This window comes from Leguminivora glycinivorella, chromosome 16 (assembly GCF_023078275.1).
Source record: "Leguminivora glycinivorella isolate SPB_JAAS2020 chromosome 16, LegGlyc_1.1, whole genome shotgun sequence".
Classification (NCBI taxonomy): domain Eukaryota; kingdom Metazoa; phylum Arthropoda; class Insecta; order Lepidoptera; family Tortricidae; genus Leguminivora; species Leguminivora glycinivorella.
Window position 1 is genome coordinate 10,519,169 of NC_062986.1, and position 15,021 is coordinate 10,534,189.

Here is a 15,021-nt window from a genome sequence, read left to right on the forward strand (position 1 = left end):
TTGACACAAAAGTCGTCATGGGTGTCGTAAAATAGGTTTTAGGGAGTGCTGATTCCAAAATTAATGAACAATGTGGAATCTGACATTGCTGACTGTCACTTTGACACAAAAGTCGTCATGGGTGTCGTAAAATAGGTTTTAGGGGGTGCTGATTCCAAAATTAATGAACAATGTGGAATCTGACATTGCTGACTGTCACTTTGACACAAAAGTCGTCATGGGTGTCGTAAAATAGGTTTTAGGGGGTGCTGATTCCAAAATTAATGACCAATTTGGAATCTGACATTGCTGACTGTCACTTTGACACAAAAGTCGTCATGGGTATCGTAAAATAGGTTTTAGGGGGTGCTGATTCCAAAATGAATGACCAATGTGGAATCTGACATTGCTGACTGTCACTTTGACACAAAAGTCGTCATGGGTGTCGTAAAATAGGTTTTAGGGAGTGCTGATTCCAAAATTAATGAACAATGTGGAATCTGACATTGCTGACTGTCACTTTGACACAAAAGTCGTCATGGGTGTCGTAAAATAGGTTTTAGGGGTGCTGATTCCAAAATTAATGAACAATGTAGAATCTGACATTGCTGACTGTCACTTTGACACAAAAGTCGTCATGTGTGTCGTAAAATAGGTTTTAGGGGGTGCTGATTCCAAAATTAATAACCAATTTGGAATCTGACATTGCTGACTGTCACTTTGACACAAAAGTCGTCACGGGTGTCGTAAAATGGGTTTCAGAGGGTGCTGATTCCAAAATTAATGAACAATGTGGAATCTGACATTGCTGACTGTCACTTTGACACAAAAGTCATCATGGGTTTGTTATATAAACTTTTTCTTCTCCATTAATATTTACTGAGATATTAGGGTTCTAAGATTAGTAAATGGCACTAGCACTTTAATAAAATTAACGCGTGTCTCGCAAACGGTCTAGGATACAAAATGACGACTTTTATATAGGTATAAGTTAGGTTCGTTAGGTATCTTCAAACGGCCGAAGGCTCCTATTCTGTGCAGTTTCTGTAATAAGCGGGGCTCCGTCGATATCGCTTTCTGTCTCTGGCGCCTTAGTAATGCTACGGGAAAATTTTGCAACTTTGCACCACTCTAACTCCTAAATTAGTAGGTTTTAAAAAAACTTTAATTTATAAAAGATGCTTATTTTAATGCATTCTTTCTAATAAGAACAAAACACTATGCTAGAAAGAGTGCAGAGGAAGTTCTGTAGGCACATTTACAAACGACTGTACGGATATTACCCATATATGTATCCATCTCTATTCGTAACAGGAATGGTTGGTCTTCAAACTCTAGAAACCAGACGGAAACTGCTGCATATTATGCATTACCGCCAACTGTTTCACCATAGAGTAGATGACGCATCCGTGCTTGAGAGAATGGGGCTGCAAGTGCCAAGAGCGAATGTGGTGGTTGGCATGCCGGGCGCGGTGCCGGCGCGGCGGCGGCGGCGCCTGTTCGCGGCGGCCGGCGCACCGCTCGAGCCCGAGCTGCTCTTAACCGCATCATGTTGGAGACAGACGATATTGACATATTTGCTGATAGTGTTGGTGTGTTTTACAGAAAACTCTTAAGGTTCATAGACTCTACACTCCTTAGGTGATTAATGTAATAACCATAGTTTAACTTTTAAGTGTGTTTGCTTTTATTTATGTCAATTTAACATGTACATAATTATATTACCACATAAGTGCTTTGGTGAAATACTGTTAACTTTTGTGTATTTTTAATAAATAAATAAATAAATAAATAAAACGTGAAAAAAGTCCCAGAATCGGGCCCCTTTTGCTATACTCTGACCGCCCCTGTCTATACTACTGTAATGTTTGACGTTATCACGTTAAACTACCGTCCGTAAACCGACTTTACAGACAAACAATTTTTTTTTTTCCTTTAATATAAAGATGTTTAGATTATTGCAATACGATAAGAAATCTGAATTCAAAGGTTTATTATTTTTTGCTTTTTAGTTTCTCCGTGTTTTGTAACGCGCTTATTTTCGAAGGCGGTTTTATTTTTTGTTAAAAAGTTTATTTTTTATGAGTAAGGAGGTAAGTGTGTAGAGGCCGTAACTCTCTAAATCTGCACTGGAAGCATGGTCGCTCGATAGACGATAAAATATCAGGCCGTCCCTATCGCACTTACAAATAGTGCATGCATGCATCTAGGTTGTCGAATATAATTATCTTTTATTTTCAAAATGAACTCTATTTCTATGCTGTTAGGGTTGTTGTGATTTTGTGTCACAGGGATAGGGATATCTGATCCCACAAGTCATATTAGCGGCCACTTCACAGCATATTCGAATTTTATAAATACCTACTTAGAATATAGCACATTTAAGTGAGTGTGAATATACATTGTACATGATTACATAACTATTATATCCCTTGATACATGATTATATTTTACACCACATTATATTTAGTCTATTAAATCTATATCAGTATCAAAACTATTTTATATTCTACGATATTAAAGAGATCTCCTTATAGAGATGATAAACATTACTTGAGACTCTCTTTGCAGTAAATTGTGTACAGTCGACTACAAAGAGATGTATCCACTTTTTCACTTTATTGCATTGTAATAAGGTGTATATGTGGATACATCTCTTTGTAGTCGACTGTACCTACTTATGACAGTTATGTTATGTTATGACACTAAGGCCGTTTTCACATTATCCGATCCGATATCGGGTGTCGGACCGACATCCTACACCCGATAAACGCTTCCGATAATGTCGGATATCGGTCCGATAAAACGCATTGTTCCAAATCAATGAAGTATGATTTTGTATCAAAAAATATTAAAAAAAAAAATTATATTTAATAATTATAAGCACTATATTTCAAATATTTTATTGTAAAATTAAAATAACGAGCATAAAAATACTCAAGTGTGTGCAGGTAAAATAAATAATTTTACATTTAACTATATCTACTAAAACATGAAAAAATTAGTATCCGCAATTCGGACCGATGAATTACAATCTTTTTTTTTTCAACAGAAATTCATCATTAACAGCTGTTTAATAGACGCCATTTTTGTCACGCACACTACTACAAACGTATAACTACATTATATACGCACACATACAAATATTATCGGCCGACAGCTGACGGGGGGTCCGGCATGCCAAAAATGTCGGAAGCGTCCTGCCGATATCGGCAGTTCGATGGTGCCTCGGACAAAAACTGTTGTAGGAAAGTGCCATCTGCATTAAATCCGCAATTTTTGCGTTTTATATCGTTTTTTAGTAATAATGATCTATCAAATACATAAATAAAGACCTGGAAGCGCATACATCTTACATTTTACATCCTTCCTACACCCGATATCGGATCGGATAATGTGAAAACGGCCTAACTCCATAACCGCATATACTTTTAAGTTTCCCATTGAGCAAATTTTCAACTTAAATTTTTGTCTTTCGTATAACCCTTTAATGCCTTTCGAGTTTCGTGTATTCTATTCTTTCCCTTTCTTAATCTTTGGAAGTAGCTGCCAAAGTTTAGGACCACTGAAGCAGAAAGTTACATTATTTTGATACTGACAAAGACAAGTCCTAAAGTTGTCCCACGCTCAACGAGAAAATTCCATGGGAAGCTACCTATTAACTACCTCTATAGTAAAATATAATCCAATTCCATCCATAGTCTGATTCTATTTAGGTTTACTCGTACACTAATTTTAGTGACAAGTATGCTTAGACGTTATTTTCAATAAGTAACCTGTACAGTATAAGGGGGCGGGTAATCCTGATTGGCGGATAATTCCATTTCAACAACTTAGGGCCAGTTGCATCAACCACATTTGACAGGCACATCATCGTCACGCAGCAGACGTCTATGGAACTTCCCATACAATAAAATTTAACGAACGCTTTAACGGTGACAGACGGTTTGATGCAACCGGCCCTTAATCTGGTTTTTACTAAAGGATATTATACATTTTCTTCTGTAAAAACTGGAGTGACATATGTGGCCAGTAGAAAACATGGAAAATGCATCGATTAAGGGTCGGTTGCACCAAACCGTCAGTCATCGTTAAAGCGTTCGTTAAATTTTATTTGGTAGGGATGTTCCATAGAAGTGGTTGATGCAACTGGCCCTAAGTAGTTGAAATTATCTCCAGTCGCGGGATTGCCCCTTGTAGAAATTTAAACGTAATGAGAATGGGACGCACTTAAAAACTACTGCCCTTATTCATAAACGCCGATCAACCTATTTTAATTAAATAATTTGTCCTTGAAATAACAACATTATGGAAATTACACATAGTTCGAATTTCAAGAACCAGTTTGCTCATTTTATCGGGTTTCACCAATAAACCCTCGATTTATTTTTTTTACAAGGGGGCAAAGTTGTTTAACCGCACGTGTCAATATTGATACCCGAGCAAGCGAAAGATTCCAATATTGAACCGCGAGCGTAGCGAGTGGTTCAAAATGTGGAATCTTGAGCGTTGCGAGGGTTTCAAGGCACGAAGGTTAAACAAACTTTGCCACCGAGATAAACACAAAAGTTTTCACCACACCAACACAAACAAAATACTAACTGTAAAACGTCAAACTAAAACAAATCAATTAATCTATTCAATACTTGTGATTCAAAATCAGCATTAATATAGATATTAGATAAATTCTACCAGCCAGCTTAAGACATCAAGTTAAAATGCAATTTTGATGCTATCCGTTTTCGAATAGCAAAGGAAGCCTTTACCAGTTGGTGTGGTGAAAATTATATTTTTATTTGAAATTGAATGAGAAATATTCAGTGATTAGTAGACCTAGGTATGATAAGTTTTATGAATAAGGGGTGAGAGATTGCGTTATGCCCGCAGCACTCGGGGCTTGGGGTAGGGTCATACGCTGGCGCCCAGCAGCCGCTCGTCGGCCGAGTGCTCTTCTTCCTCAGAAGCTGACTTTTCCTTCTTGATCGACTGGTATCTCACCTGGAGAGTTTCATCCGTTCGTAAGTGCTAAAGGAAACCCTTGCTCAGTATATAGAATTTTGCCTGATGATGATGATGTGTCAACTTTACACTCACTTTATTTTTATAGTGAAATACGTAAAAGGAGCGTGCGCGTAGTAGCAGAAAAGGTTTTACAAATATGGAACTAATCGAATTATTGCTCCATTCCATATAAATGAAATGATAAGAAAAACGTAATATGAAACCATGCAAAATATAAAAGCAATAATTTAACAAAACAGACGTAAAACGAATAACGAAATATGCAATAGGGTATTGACGGTGCGTAATTTTGGAATAACTCAGTGTTAGGTATTAGGTATATCGCATAAAATACCTACTACGAGTACCAAAGGTACACGAACCACGACCGTCAGGCGTTCAAACCAAATTTTAATAAAAATAACAAGTTTTTCCGTTTAATAAATTCAAATGAAGCATAGGTACTTACCTACTATGAAATACCATTCAACATAATAACAATTTTTAGCACGTATCGTTATACCATTTATACCTACATATGTATTATTCTACTTTATAGGTATTTAAATTAACAACTAAACAATTAAAATAAACATTAGCATTCGTGTACAAGTTTATACACTATCTCATGTCGTGATCGTGACACTATTGGAGAACTGTTGTTATCTTTACTCCAATCGGAACGTATAAAAGAATCACAAAATTCGTATACACCTTCAAATAAACTATTCTGTCCGTTTTCACATTATCCGATCCGATATCGGATCTCGGAAGGATTTTAATAGAATAAATCCAAGATGGCGCCTGTAATGTATGGGATATTGGGCCGACATCCGATATCGGATCGGATAATGTGAAAACGCATTAAGAATCTTATTACCTACTCCTTCTGTTTTATCTTGATATTCAAGTTATATAAGAAATTAGGACGTGATCTTTTAAGCTAGGAACATACTACGCGGACGTCCGCCGTCGCGCGACCGCGGACGCGGAATATACACTTATAACCGTGCAAACTATCGGTCGTCGGTCGTGGACGTGGCCTTGAGCGCACGGACGTCCGATCGAAATCTGGCTCGCTGGATGTTTTGGTCAGCCGAGGCCACGTCCCGAAGACCGTGCACACTGATCGATCGCGGTCGCGCGACCGCGGATGTCCGCGTAGTATGTTCCTAATAGCTTTATACGTCAGCCATCAGTACCCAACAACGTATTGTCTGGGACATTGTTTATTGTCTCGTGACGGTTAATATATGGTGCTGTTATTCATTTGAACAGTGTGCTGTGTACTGAGTGTGAAACGTACACATGCCACTCCATTATCAGTTTAAGCCCTCACCACACCAATGCGAATTGTCGATACGACACATCCCGCAGCCGGATACTCATTTAAACTACTCAAATCCAATTAAGCATCCATACTAATATTATAAATGGGAAAGTGTGTGTGTCTGTTTGTTTGTCCGTCTTACACGGCAAAACGGAGCGACGAATCAACGTGATTTTTTAGGCGAAAATACTTGAAGGGATGGAAAGTGACATAGGCTACTTTGTCTCTTTCTAACGCGAGCGAAGCCGCGGGCAAAAGCTAGTAATAAAAAACCAAATGTACAAGTATATAGAAGAATCGGCAACATAATATAGTGTATTAATAAATTAGGCGACAAATTGTCCCGTTGGAACTGGCTTTTACCTGTGCACAACCAACGCAGGTCATAATACTCATAATATTTATCGACAAAGTAACTCTCTATCCCTTATCACTCTTCAGTATCAGCGTGACAGAGAGACAATAGCGTTTCTTTCGCTACTACGGAGACTTTGTCCCATATACACGTTAGACAATTTGAACCTCAATAAGTAGAACATGAATAACATAATAACTACTTGAACTTAATGACCAGTAAATAACCAGTAGCTAATTTTTGACAGAAGGGCCTTCGAGAGTTAGTCCGTTTTCACATTATCCGATCCGATATCGGATGTCGGAAGGATTTCAATAGAATAAATCCAAGATGGCGCCTGTAATGTATGGGATATTGGGCCGACATCCGATATCGGATCGGATAATGTGAAAACGCACTTAGGCGCAACGGGTGGTGCCCACATCACGCTTAGGTACACCGTACATTATGTTACGGTGTGGTGAAGCCTTAAATTATTACATGAACGGAGCTAAAAATAGGATGTCTTACCTTCGATTTTAATTTCGAACTAACTCCTCTCGGATGATACATTAGGAAGTTGTCTGTCACCCAGAAAATTAAAATCTGAAACAGAGAAAATATGCTATTAAACTATGTCTATTCAAAAGAGACAGGAATAATGTTAAGTAGGTACAGTCGAGTTCATAAATATGTGTACATTTCTTCACCTTAACTCATTACAATTAGGTAAAAACCGGCCAAGAGCGTGTCGGGCCACGCTCAGTGTAGGGTTCCGTAGTTTTCCGTATTTTTCTCAAAAACTACTGAACCTATCAAGTTCCAAACAATTTTCCTAGAAAGTCTTTATATAGTTCTACTTTTGTGATTTTTTTCATATGTTTTAAACATATGGTTCAAAAGTTAGAGGGGGGGGACGCACTTTTTTTTCCTTTAGGAGCGATTATTTCCAAAAATATTAATACTATCAAAAAACGATTTCAGTAAACCCTTATTCATTTTTAAATACCTATCCAACAATATATCACACGTTGGGGTTGGAATGAAAAAAAATATCAGCCCCCACTTTACATGTAGGGGGGGGGTACCCTAATAAAACATTTTCCATTTTTTATTTTTGCACTTTGTTGGCGTGATTGATATACATATTGGTAGCAAATTTCAGCTTTCTAGTGCTTACGGTTACTGAGATTATCCGCGGACGGACGGACGGACAGACAGACGGCGAAACTATAAGGGTTCCTAGTTGACTACGGAACCCTAAAAAATGTACACATATTTATGAACTCGCCTGTACCTACTGGTCTATACTTTTTAGTAGAAGAAGACTATTGTCATAACATAACATGAAAAATTACAACATATAGGTACTTATTTCACGTCGACTTTATCTGTGTACTTGACAAATATTTGTACAAGTGAATAAATACGTCTCATACGACTATACAACGAAAACGAAATGAGTAATCAACTTAGCTTTTTATTAGGTATCTAAAATAATCAATATATTTTATGAACTTAATAATAACGCGCAAGTATATGAATAACTGTTTTTAAATGCGTAACAAAACAATAACCCTTGACTACGACCTTGCGATATATGTTATCATAGCCATTACACGGACTTAGAGCACTAGAAGAAAACACAATGCCGTCTTATAGTAAAATTATAAGTATCGTTTACTAATGCACAAACCTGCAATAGGATTACATAGTTATGTCGCGCCTACATAGATTTTGTACCTATTACCTATCGCTATGTTATCGTCAAGTAAGTAGGCAATCGTGACGTATTCTGCTCGGCAGTGCGACGAACTCGGACTTTGAATACGGCGGTAATAAATACCTCGTTTTTTTTTTTTTTTTTATACTACGTCGGTGGCAAACAAGCATACGGCCCGCCTGATGTAAAGCGGTCACCGTAACCTATGGACGTTAAACTTGTACTAACAAATAAAGGTATAATGAGTATGACGATACCGTCGATAGTCAGCTTCTTTTTGGGGCCAGACTGGCGGCTGCGACGAGTGGTGAGACTGGCGTGCGCAGACGTAAATGATGCGTTGGTAATAATTATATGCCTCACTTAACCAGGGTCCAGTGGCAACAGCAGTAACGTGGTAATTGTAGTGTGTAGACAGACCTGATTTACATCAGCAAATACTTACATTAACAAAGAAAGGTATGATGAGCATAACTACGGCCAGCTCCAACTTGGGATCGGAGACAGGCGACAGCGGCAAGGTCGCCAGGGCGCGCGCCACACGCGGCAGCCGCAGTATTAACGCTAGCGCCGATTTGGCGAATGTCGCCAGCGCCGCGTACAGCACGCATTGGCAGAGCCAAGCTGAACACATTGGGGGTTTGCCTGAGGGAAAGAAACACAAAAAAAAATAGATTTACACAAACACAAAATATTTTTAGAGGATATCAGCACTACTACATAATATATGCAATTAAATATTCAAAATGCTGTTAAAAATTATCCTGGGGCAAAGGTTAAACATCTCCAGTTATGCTAGAAAAAGATTAGTTAGCTTTGCAAAGTGCAAACTCAAAGATAGGACATCTTGTCATTAAATTAGACTTAAATACACATCAGTATGTACATATTGTGAAGAGGTTAAATATTTATGCAACTTACCATATTCCCCAAAGTTGATGAGTGGGATGTCATAATGTCTAGCGCAGTACTGAGCAAGCCGTATACCCGCCCATATGATGAGTAGCCCTAGTGTAGAGTCCACCATGAAGTTAACTATATACCTGTTTAAAAAGATACGTGTTACAGGAAATTCTCTGGTTACAGTCGTGACTACACGCTTTTATTTAACTTGTCAAATGTTTTAACATGGTTTATAATATGTATACTTCATTATAACTGATATACAATGCAATAAAAATAAATCTAACATGGAGATCCATGTTAGATTTATTTTTATTTGAGTAGATACTCATTGCAAGAACACAACCACATGAGTATGAGTATAAATTTAATGTAAATAGATAATGGAATTAGAGTCTGTCACAAAATTAATTAGGCTGTATCTATTTTTTTATTTCATGATGTGTTGCTGTTTTATGGACTATACCTACTTAATATTTTATTTTTGCATTGCAATAAAAAAGAATGGCTACAAAAAACTATCAAATTCATGAGTTTACTTACCAAGTACAAGTGTTTCCTTCAAAGTGTGGAGAGATCCAAATATTAGCTGCATGTATGATGAGAGCACCCAGACCTTGTTTTGAGGTGTCATAGAACCAAATAAGCCATGGTCTCCTGGCATAGCGAGGCTCGCAAAATCTTTTACCTAAAACAAATAAAGTACAAGTTTATATATGGATTTATTGAGTAATACATATTTCTTAGGTTTTTAATTCTATAATATTCTCTTTATTTATTTTAAGACTTAGGCTAGGCTATTTTATAATATGATTATAAAAGTAATTCTATAATATCGGGTCGAGTGGAGAAAGCGAGGGGCGGCCTTTGCCCAGCAGTGGGACACAAAAGAGGCAGGCAAGAACACTTTCCCATTTATAATATTAGTGTGCATTTATCAACTGAATGTATAGTATGTACACATGTTACACTATTTGTAAATAAGTAAATAAATAAATATTACAGGACATTCTTACACAGATTGTCCGAGCCCCATGTTAAGCTCAAGCAGGCTTGTGTTGTGGGTAGCCAGACAGTGATATATACAAATACTTATATACATAGAAAACATCCATGACTCAGGAACAACTATCTGTACTCATCATACAAACTTACCGGGATTCAAACCCGCGACCGCGGCGTAGCAGGCAGGGTCACTATGCGCTAAGCCAGACCGGTCATCAAGTAGAAAACAGAGGCAGTAAGCATAAGTCTCAAAACAAGATTTGAATTGGTAAATAACATTGTTACTGGATGCCTGTTGTTTAACATATCTATTCCGGTTAGATATAATTCTAGGCTCTTAATTATTAAAATTAACATGTACTTATTCAAATGTCTCCTTATTATCAGTATTATGCTTTTTATTATCATAATCATCATAAGAATCAGTATTCTGTAAACCGTTGGCATCTTTGGCATCTTCACAAATTGCATTAATGTCATCTCATTGCAATACGCAATAAGATTCGTAAACCTTGACCTGTTGACTCTTCGAGAAAGTAGGAGGTATCCTTACCGATCAAGCATGTAAACGCCAAAACCGCAAGCAGAAACTGCATAAACCAGCCATAAGTATCTGTAAGTGCATCTTTTGAGCAGTGGAACTCACTAAAATATGTACTATTATTCATTGCACTATTTTTATAATCCAATAAACACGTTCACTTGACTAATAATATTATGAACATGTTTAGGAAAAACTTAACCACATTTTATAACTTTTATATCAACTTAATTTGTTGGTTTGAAAATGCCGAATAGTTGTAAAGTTGAATATCAAAATTAATATAAAATATACACAATAAACATTATTCCGACTTTTTTCGTATTGGACAGGAAAACGATGGGTTGACGTTGACGTATATACGGAGATGACAACAGATGACAGTGACAGTTGGGAAATGACGGTTTAAACGTCATTTAATTGATTGATGAAGTATGTTCAAGACACCTTTATTTATGCTTTTATTGTTCATTTGCCGTACTTGCGTCATTAAGGCCCCGCGCACACGGAGGCAACAGTTGCTCAGCGACTTTCGTATTTGTATGAAAAGTTGCGTCGCCTCGTGTGCGCACCTTCATACTAGCCCATAGACCGAGCGACGGAGACAAAACAGTTTCGTCTCCCGTCTGAGGGGACCCTAAAATAGCCAACACATTGCCGGACCGTTCCAAAAGAAAAATAACTCTTCTCATACGTAGTATCTTCTTAGGCCCCGCACACACGGAGGCAACAGTTGCTCGGCAACTTTCGTAAGGTAATGGCGCCTATTAACGTGGTACTTAAGGAAGATTTCAAAAGATACCAAAAATTAAGGGTATCAAAGCTCATTAACGACCACAAATATTTTTTTTATGGAAGAGTATTTATTGAACTATTAGTTTTGAAGAGTTTTAGGATCATTTTAGTTTATTATATGTCATAAAATGATTATTGAAGCCAACATACCTAAATTTTCTATTACCGTGGTAATGAACAGGCTGCAGTTCTATTAACGCGAATTGAGATTTCATTACCGAGGGTATGAATGACAGTGTTTTTCTGCCATCGGTAAATAGAAACCCATCTCAAAATTCGGAGCTTAATACCGACGGTTGAATATACAAATTATGACAAATACATATACCTATACTATCCTCCTTTATGAATACCCACAGAAGACTCAGTTTCACCTAAGAAATCTGTACTTACGGTACACTAAATGTCATATTTTGATGCAAGACTAATATGTCGCTCGGTAATAGATACTTCTATAGGAACCCATTACCGACCCAAACAAATATTGCATGGATCGGTAATAAATTCTTATATATTCTATTACCGAGGGTTATCTGATCGTACCATCGGTAATAGGCATAAATTGGAGTATTATAAAATCTAATTCCGACCCATAAAAACAAAGTCATACAGATGTATTTTCATTACAAATCAAAATAAAATATTGCAACCTTATATTAAAACCAAGTTTACATAACTGGTAAGTAAGCATCAGACTTTATGTCAATGTTTAAAAAAAATGACAAATTAACGGCTTTCATAGAAACTACGAAATAAGTTGAAGTGAAGTTTTTGCTAAAATTTAAGGTTTTGTTGAATAATTTTCATACCGCGTAAATAGTTCTTTGATAGCGTGAATAGATCAAGATTGAAACAACTGTAAGACATTATATAACTGATCACATATACTTAAAATAAAGCAAAAAGAACTAATATCACTACTTTAACTATTACTGTGGTATACCACAGTAATAGAATCTACTCACGAAATGGCGCCTTTCACCGCTGTCTTTTAATTTCCACTTTAAACACATTTCCAGGCTAAACAATACGTAAAAAGTACTCAGAAGTCATGTAGAAAACTATAAACAATAATTTGAAATGCATAACTTTCACCTGTTTGCCATAATTATTACGTAAACTACTATATGAGATTGGAGTTCACTTAGGTTTAGCGTCACACGTCAGTATGACACAACCTCTTCTCGCGGCCCCGTGGCAAAAACTGTCAAATAGCGAGCGTCTTCTTTCATTCACACTCTCTATCGCCTATATGTGCGTTAGTCAACTAAACAGGCTTCCTATGTGTGAGTAACTTTTTTTAAGAAATTGGTCGGTTTGCCTATAAAATGCGTATTTGCAAATGCGGCGGTAATGGACGTCGATTTCGATACCCGCGTTGATAGCCGCCGTTACCTTATTTGTATGAAAAGTTGCGTCGCCTCGTGTGCGCACTTTCATACTAAGCCATGGTCGCGACAAAAAAGTCGCCGGCAACAGCTGCCCGTGTGCGCGGGCCCTTAGTAGTTTGTGATCAGTAGACACTTTTATGCCGCAGCTGCCACATATAAATTACAGCATTATTCCTTTTAATTTTTAGGTGTGGTAACAATGACTAAAACTACCAACTATGGAGATTAGAAGTAAGGAGCGAAAGCTTTAAGTATCAGAAGTGCACATATAAAATAAAACACAGGTGGCGCTGCATTCGCTGGTACACAAGGGTTTGACAATCTCTTAGCCTTCTCGGTAGTGACCCCGCCTACGGAGCAAGAGGTCCCGGGTTCAAATCCTGATGAGAGCTTTTTTATTTTTTTTCTACTAATATTTTTTCCGAATTATTTTATTTTTTTAATATCCAAAAATATTTTGTTTTTTACAACTTTTCGAAATTTCATTCGCAAGACTTACAATTTACAATATTAAAATGGGGCAAACAATGTAAAAGGGCTTAAGTTGACATATTTGTATAAATAAAACAATAACTAAACACAATTAAAATATACAAAAGAAAATTAAAATAAAAAAAAATCAAAAACAAAAAAGTTCCCTCTGTCAGGATCGAACCTGAGAACATCTGCATACGAAGCCAGAGCACTACCACTGGACTACGTCTTGACTTGCTCAGTTCGACAAAATCAGGCTAGAAATTAAAATTTTGAAAAAACCCCCGACCGCGACCTAGTGGACCGATTTTCATGAAACATGGCTAAGAACACTCCCGACTAACTCAGCTTTCAGACAAAAAAAAACTAAATCAAAATCGGTTCATCCGTTCGAGAGCTACGATGCCACAGACAGACACACACACAGACAGACAGACAAACAGACAGACAGACAGACAGACAGACAAAAAGAAGAAGAAGTGTCAAGAAGTGTCAACGTCAATTTTTTTCTCCCCTGAAAATATTTTATTTATTTTGTGATTAATTATATTTCTTATACTCCTTTTACTGTAAATCAATGTCGCCTAACAATAAAAACATGTTACCCTGTGGAAAATGCGGTTGCAAAATTTTGCCTCGCAGATTTTTAATGTGCTATACATGTAACGAAAAATATTGTATGGAATGCTTGGAAGAAATGAGTGTAAGTTATAAACGTTTTGCGCTTATGACCATTGAACACAAAAATAATTGGAAGTGCCGTTACTGTATCGATAAATCTACGAAGGCCACGTCTAACCGAGGTATAACCCACTCTAACTCGCCGACTCTCGAAAACCAACCACCCGTAGAGTCACACCACAACGAACCCAAAGAACAAGAGAAGAGTATCACTCACCAAATGAACATATCCGATGTATCGCTTTTAAACCTCCAAAATGAGTCTTTCGAAATGAATAATGGACCAATATCTGATGGAACCAGCCCACCGGGCAATGTAGGCAAAACAGCTTCGCCTGCGATGAGTGGTGCCGATCTTACCAGCCTAATCGGTGAGTTTCAGCTGTTCAGATCTGAATTTACAGCCATGCGCCTAGAGCTTTCTAATTTCAACGCCCATTTAAAAAACTCTCTATAGTCGTCAATACGCTCAATGATCGGATCGGCAGCCTGGAACAAAGAGTTGAACTTTTGGAGGAACGCTCTCACCGGCCGGCCAGTGAATCGATCGAAATTAAAGATTTGACAGAGACAGTTGAACGCCTGAAGCTTGAACTCAATGATAGAGACCAGGAATTGCTCTCTACCGATGTTGAAATAAGTGGTATCACTGAGTTAAACAACGAGAACCCCATTCACATTGCAGTTTTGGTGTCTAAAAAACTTGGCATAGAGATCGAGTCGCAAGACATCGTGAGCGCTGAGCGGTTAGGACTACGTCGCGTGGCAGGTGAAGGCGCTGGAGGCGGCGACAGTCGACCGCGTGCATTGGCTGTTCGACTGACACGACGTGCTTTGCGGGACCAACTACTGCGCGCGGCGCGC

At 37.7% G+C, this 15,021-nt stretch overlaps 1 protein-coding gene across 2 annotated transcripts; it reads right to left on the reverse strand.

The window, feature by feature from the left end:
• Nucleotides 1-4,466: 4,466 nt before the first annotated feature.
• Nucleotides 4,467-11,152, reverse strand: LOC125234665 (store-operated calcium entry regulator STIMATE-like). 2 transcript variants are annotated; one of them, XM_048141005.1, is made up of 6 exons: nucleotides 10,829-11,152; nucleotides 9,814-9,958; nucleotides 9,289-9,410; nucleotides 8,813-9,012; nucleotides 7,176-7,250; nucleotides 4,467-4,977 (listed from the first exon to the last, which is right to left on the reverse strand). In XM_048141005.1, exons 1-6 carry the CDS (start codon nucleotides 10,941-10,943, stop codon nucleotides 4,888-4,890), a joined length of 747 nt encoding a protein of 248 aa, XP_047996962.1. In that variant the 5' UTR covers nucleotides 10,944-11,152; the 3' UTR covers nucleotides 4,467-4,887. The 2 variants fall into 2 exon arrangements, with proteins under 2 accessions (XP_047996962.1, XP_047996961.1); XM_048141004.1 differs by having other exon boundaries at nucleotides 4,467-5,004.
• Nucleotides 11,153-15,021: the final 3,869 nt, after the last annotated feature.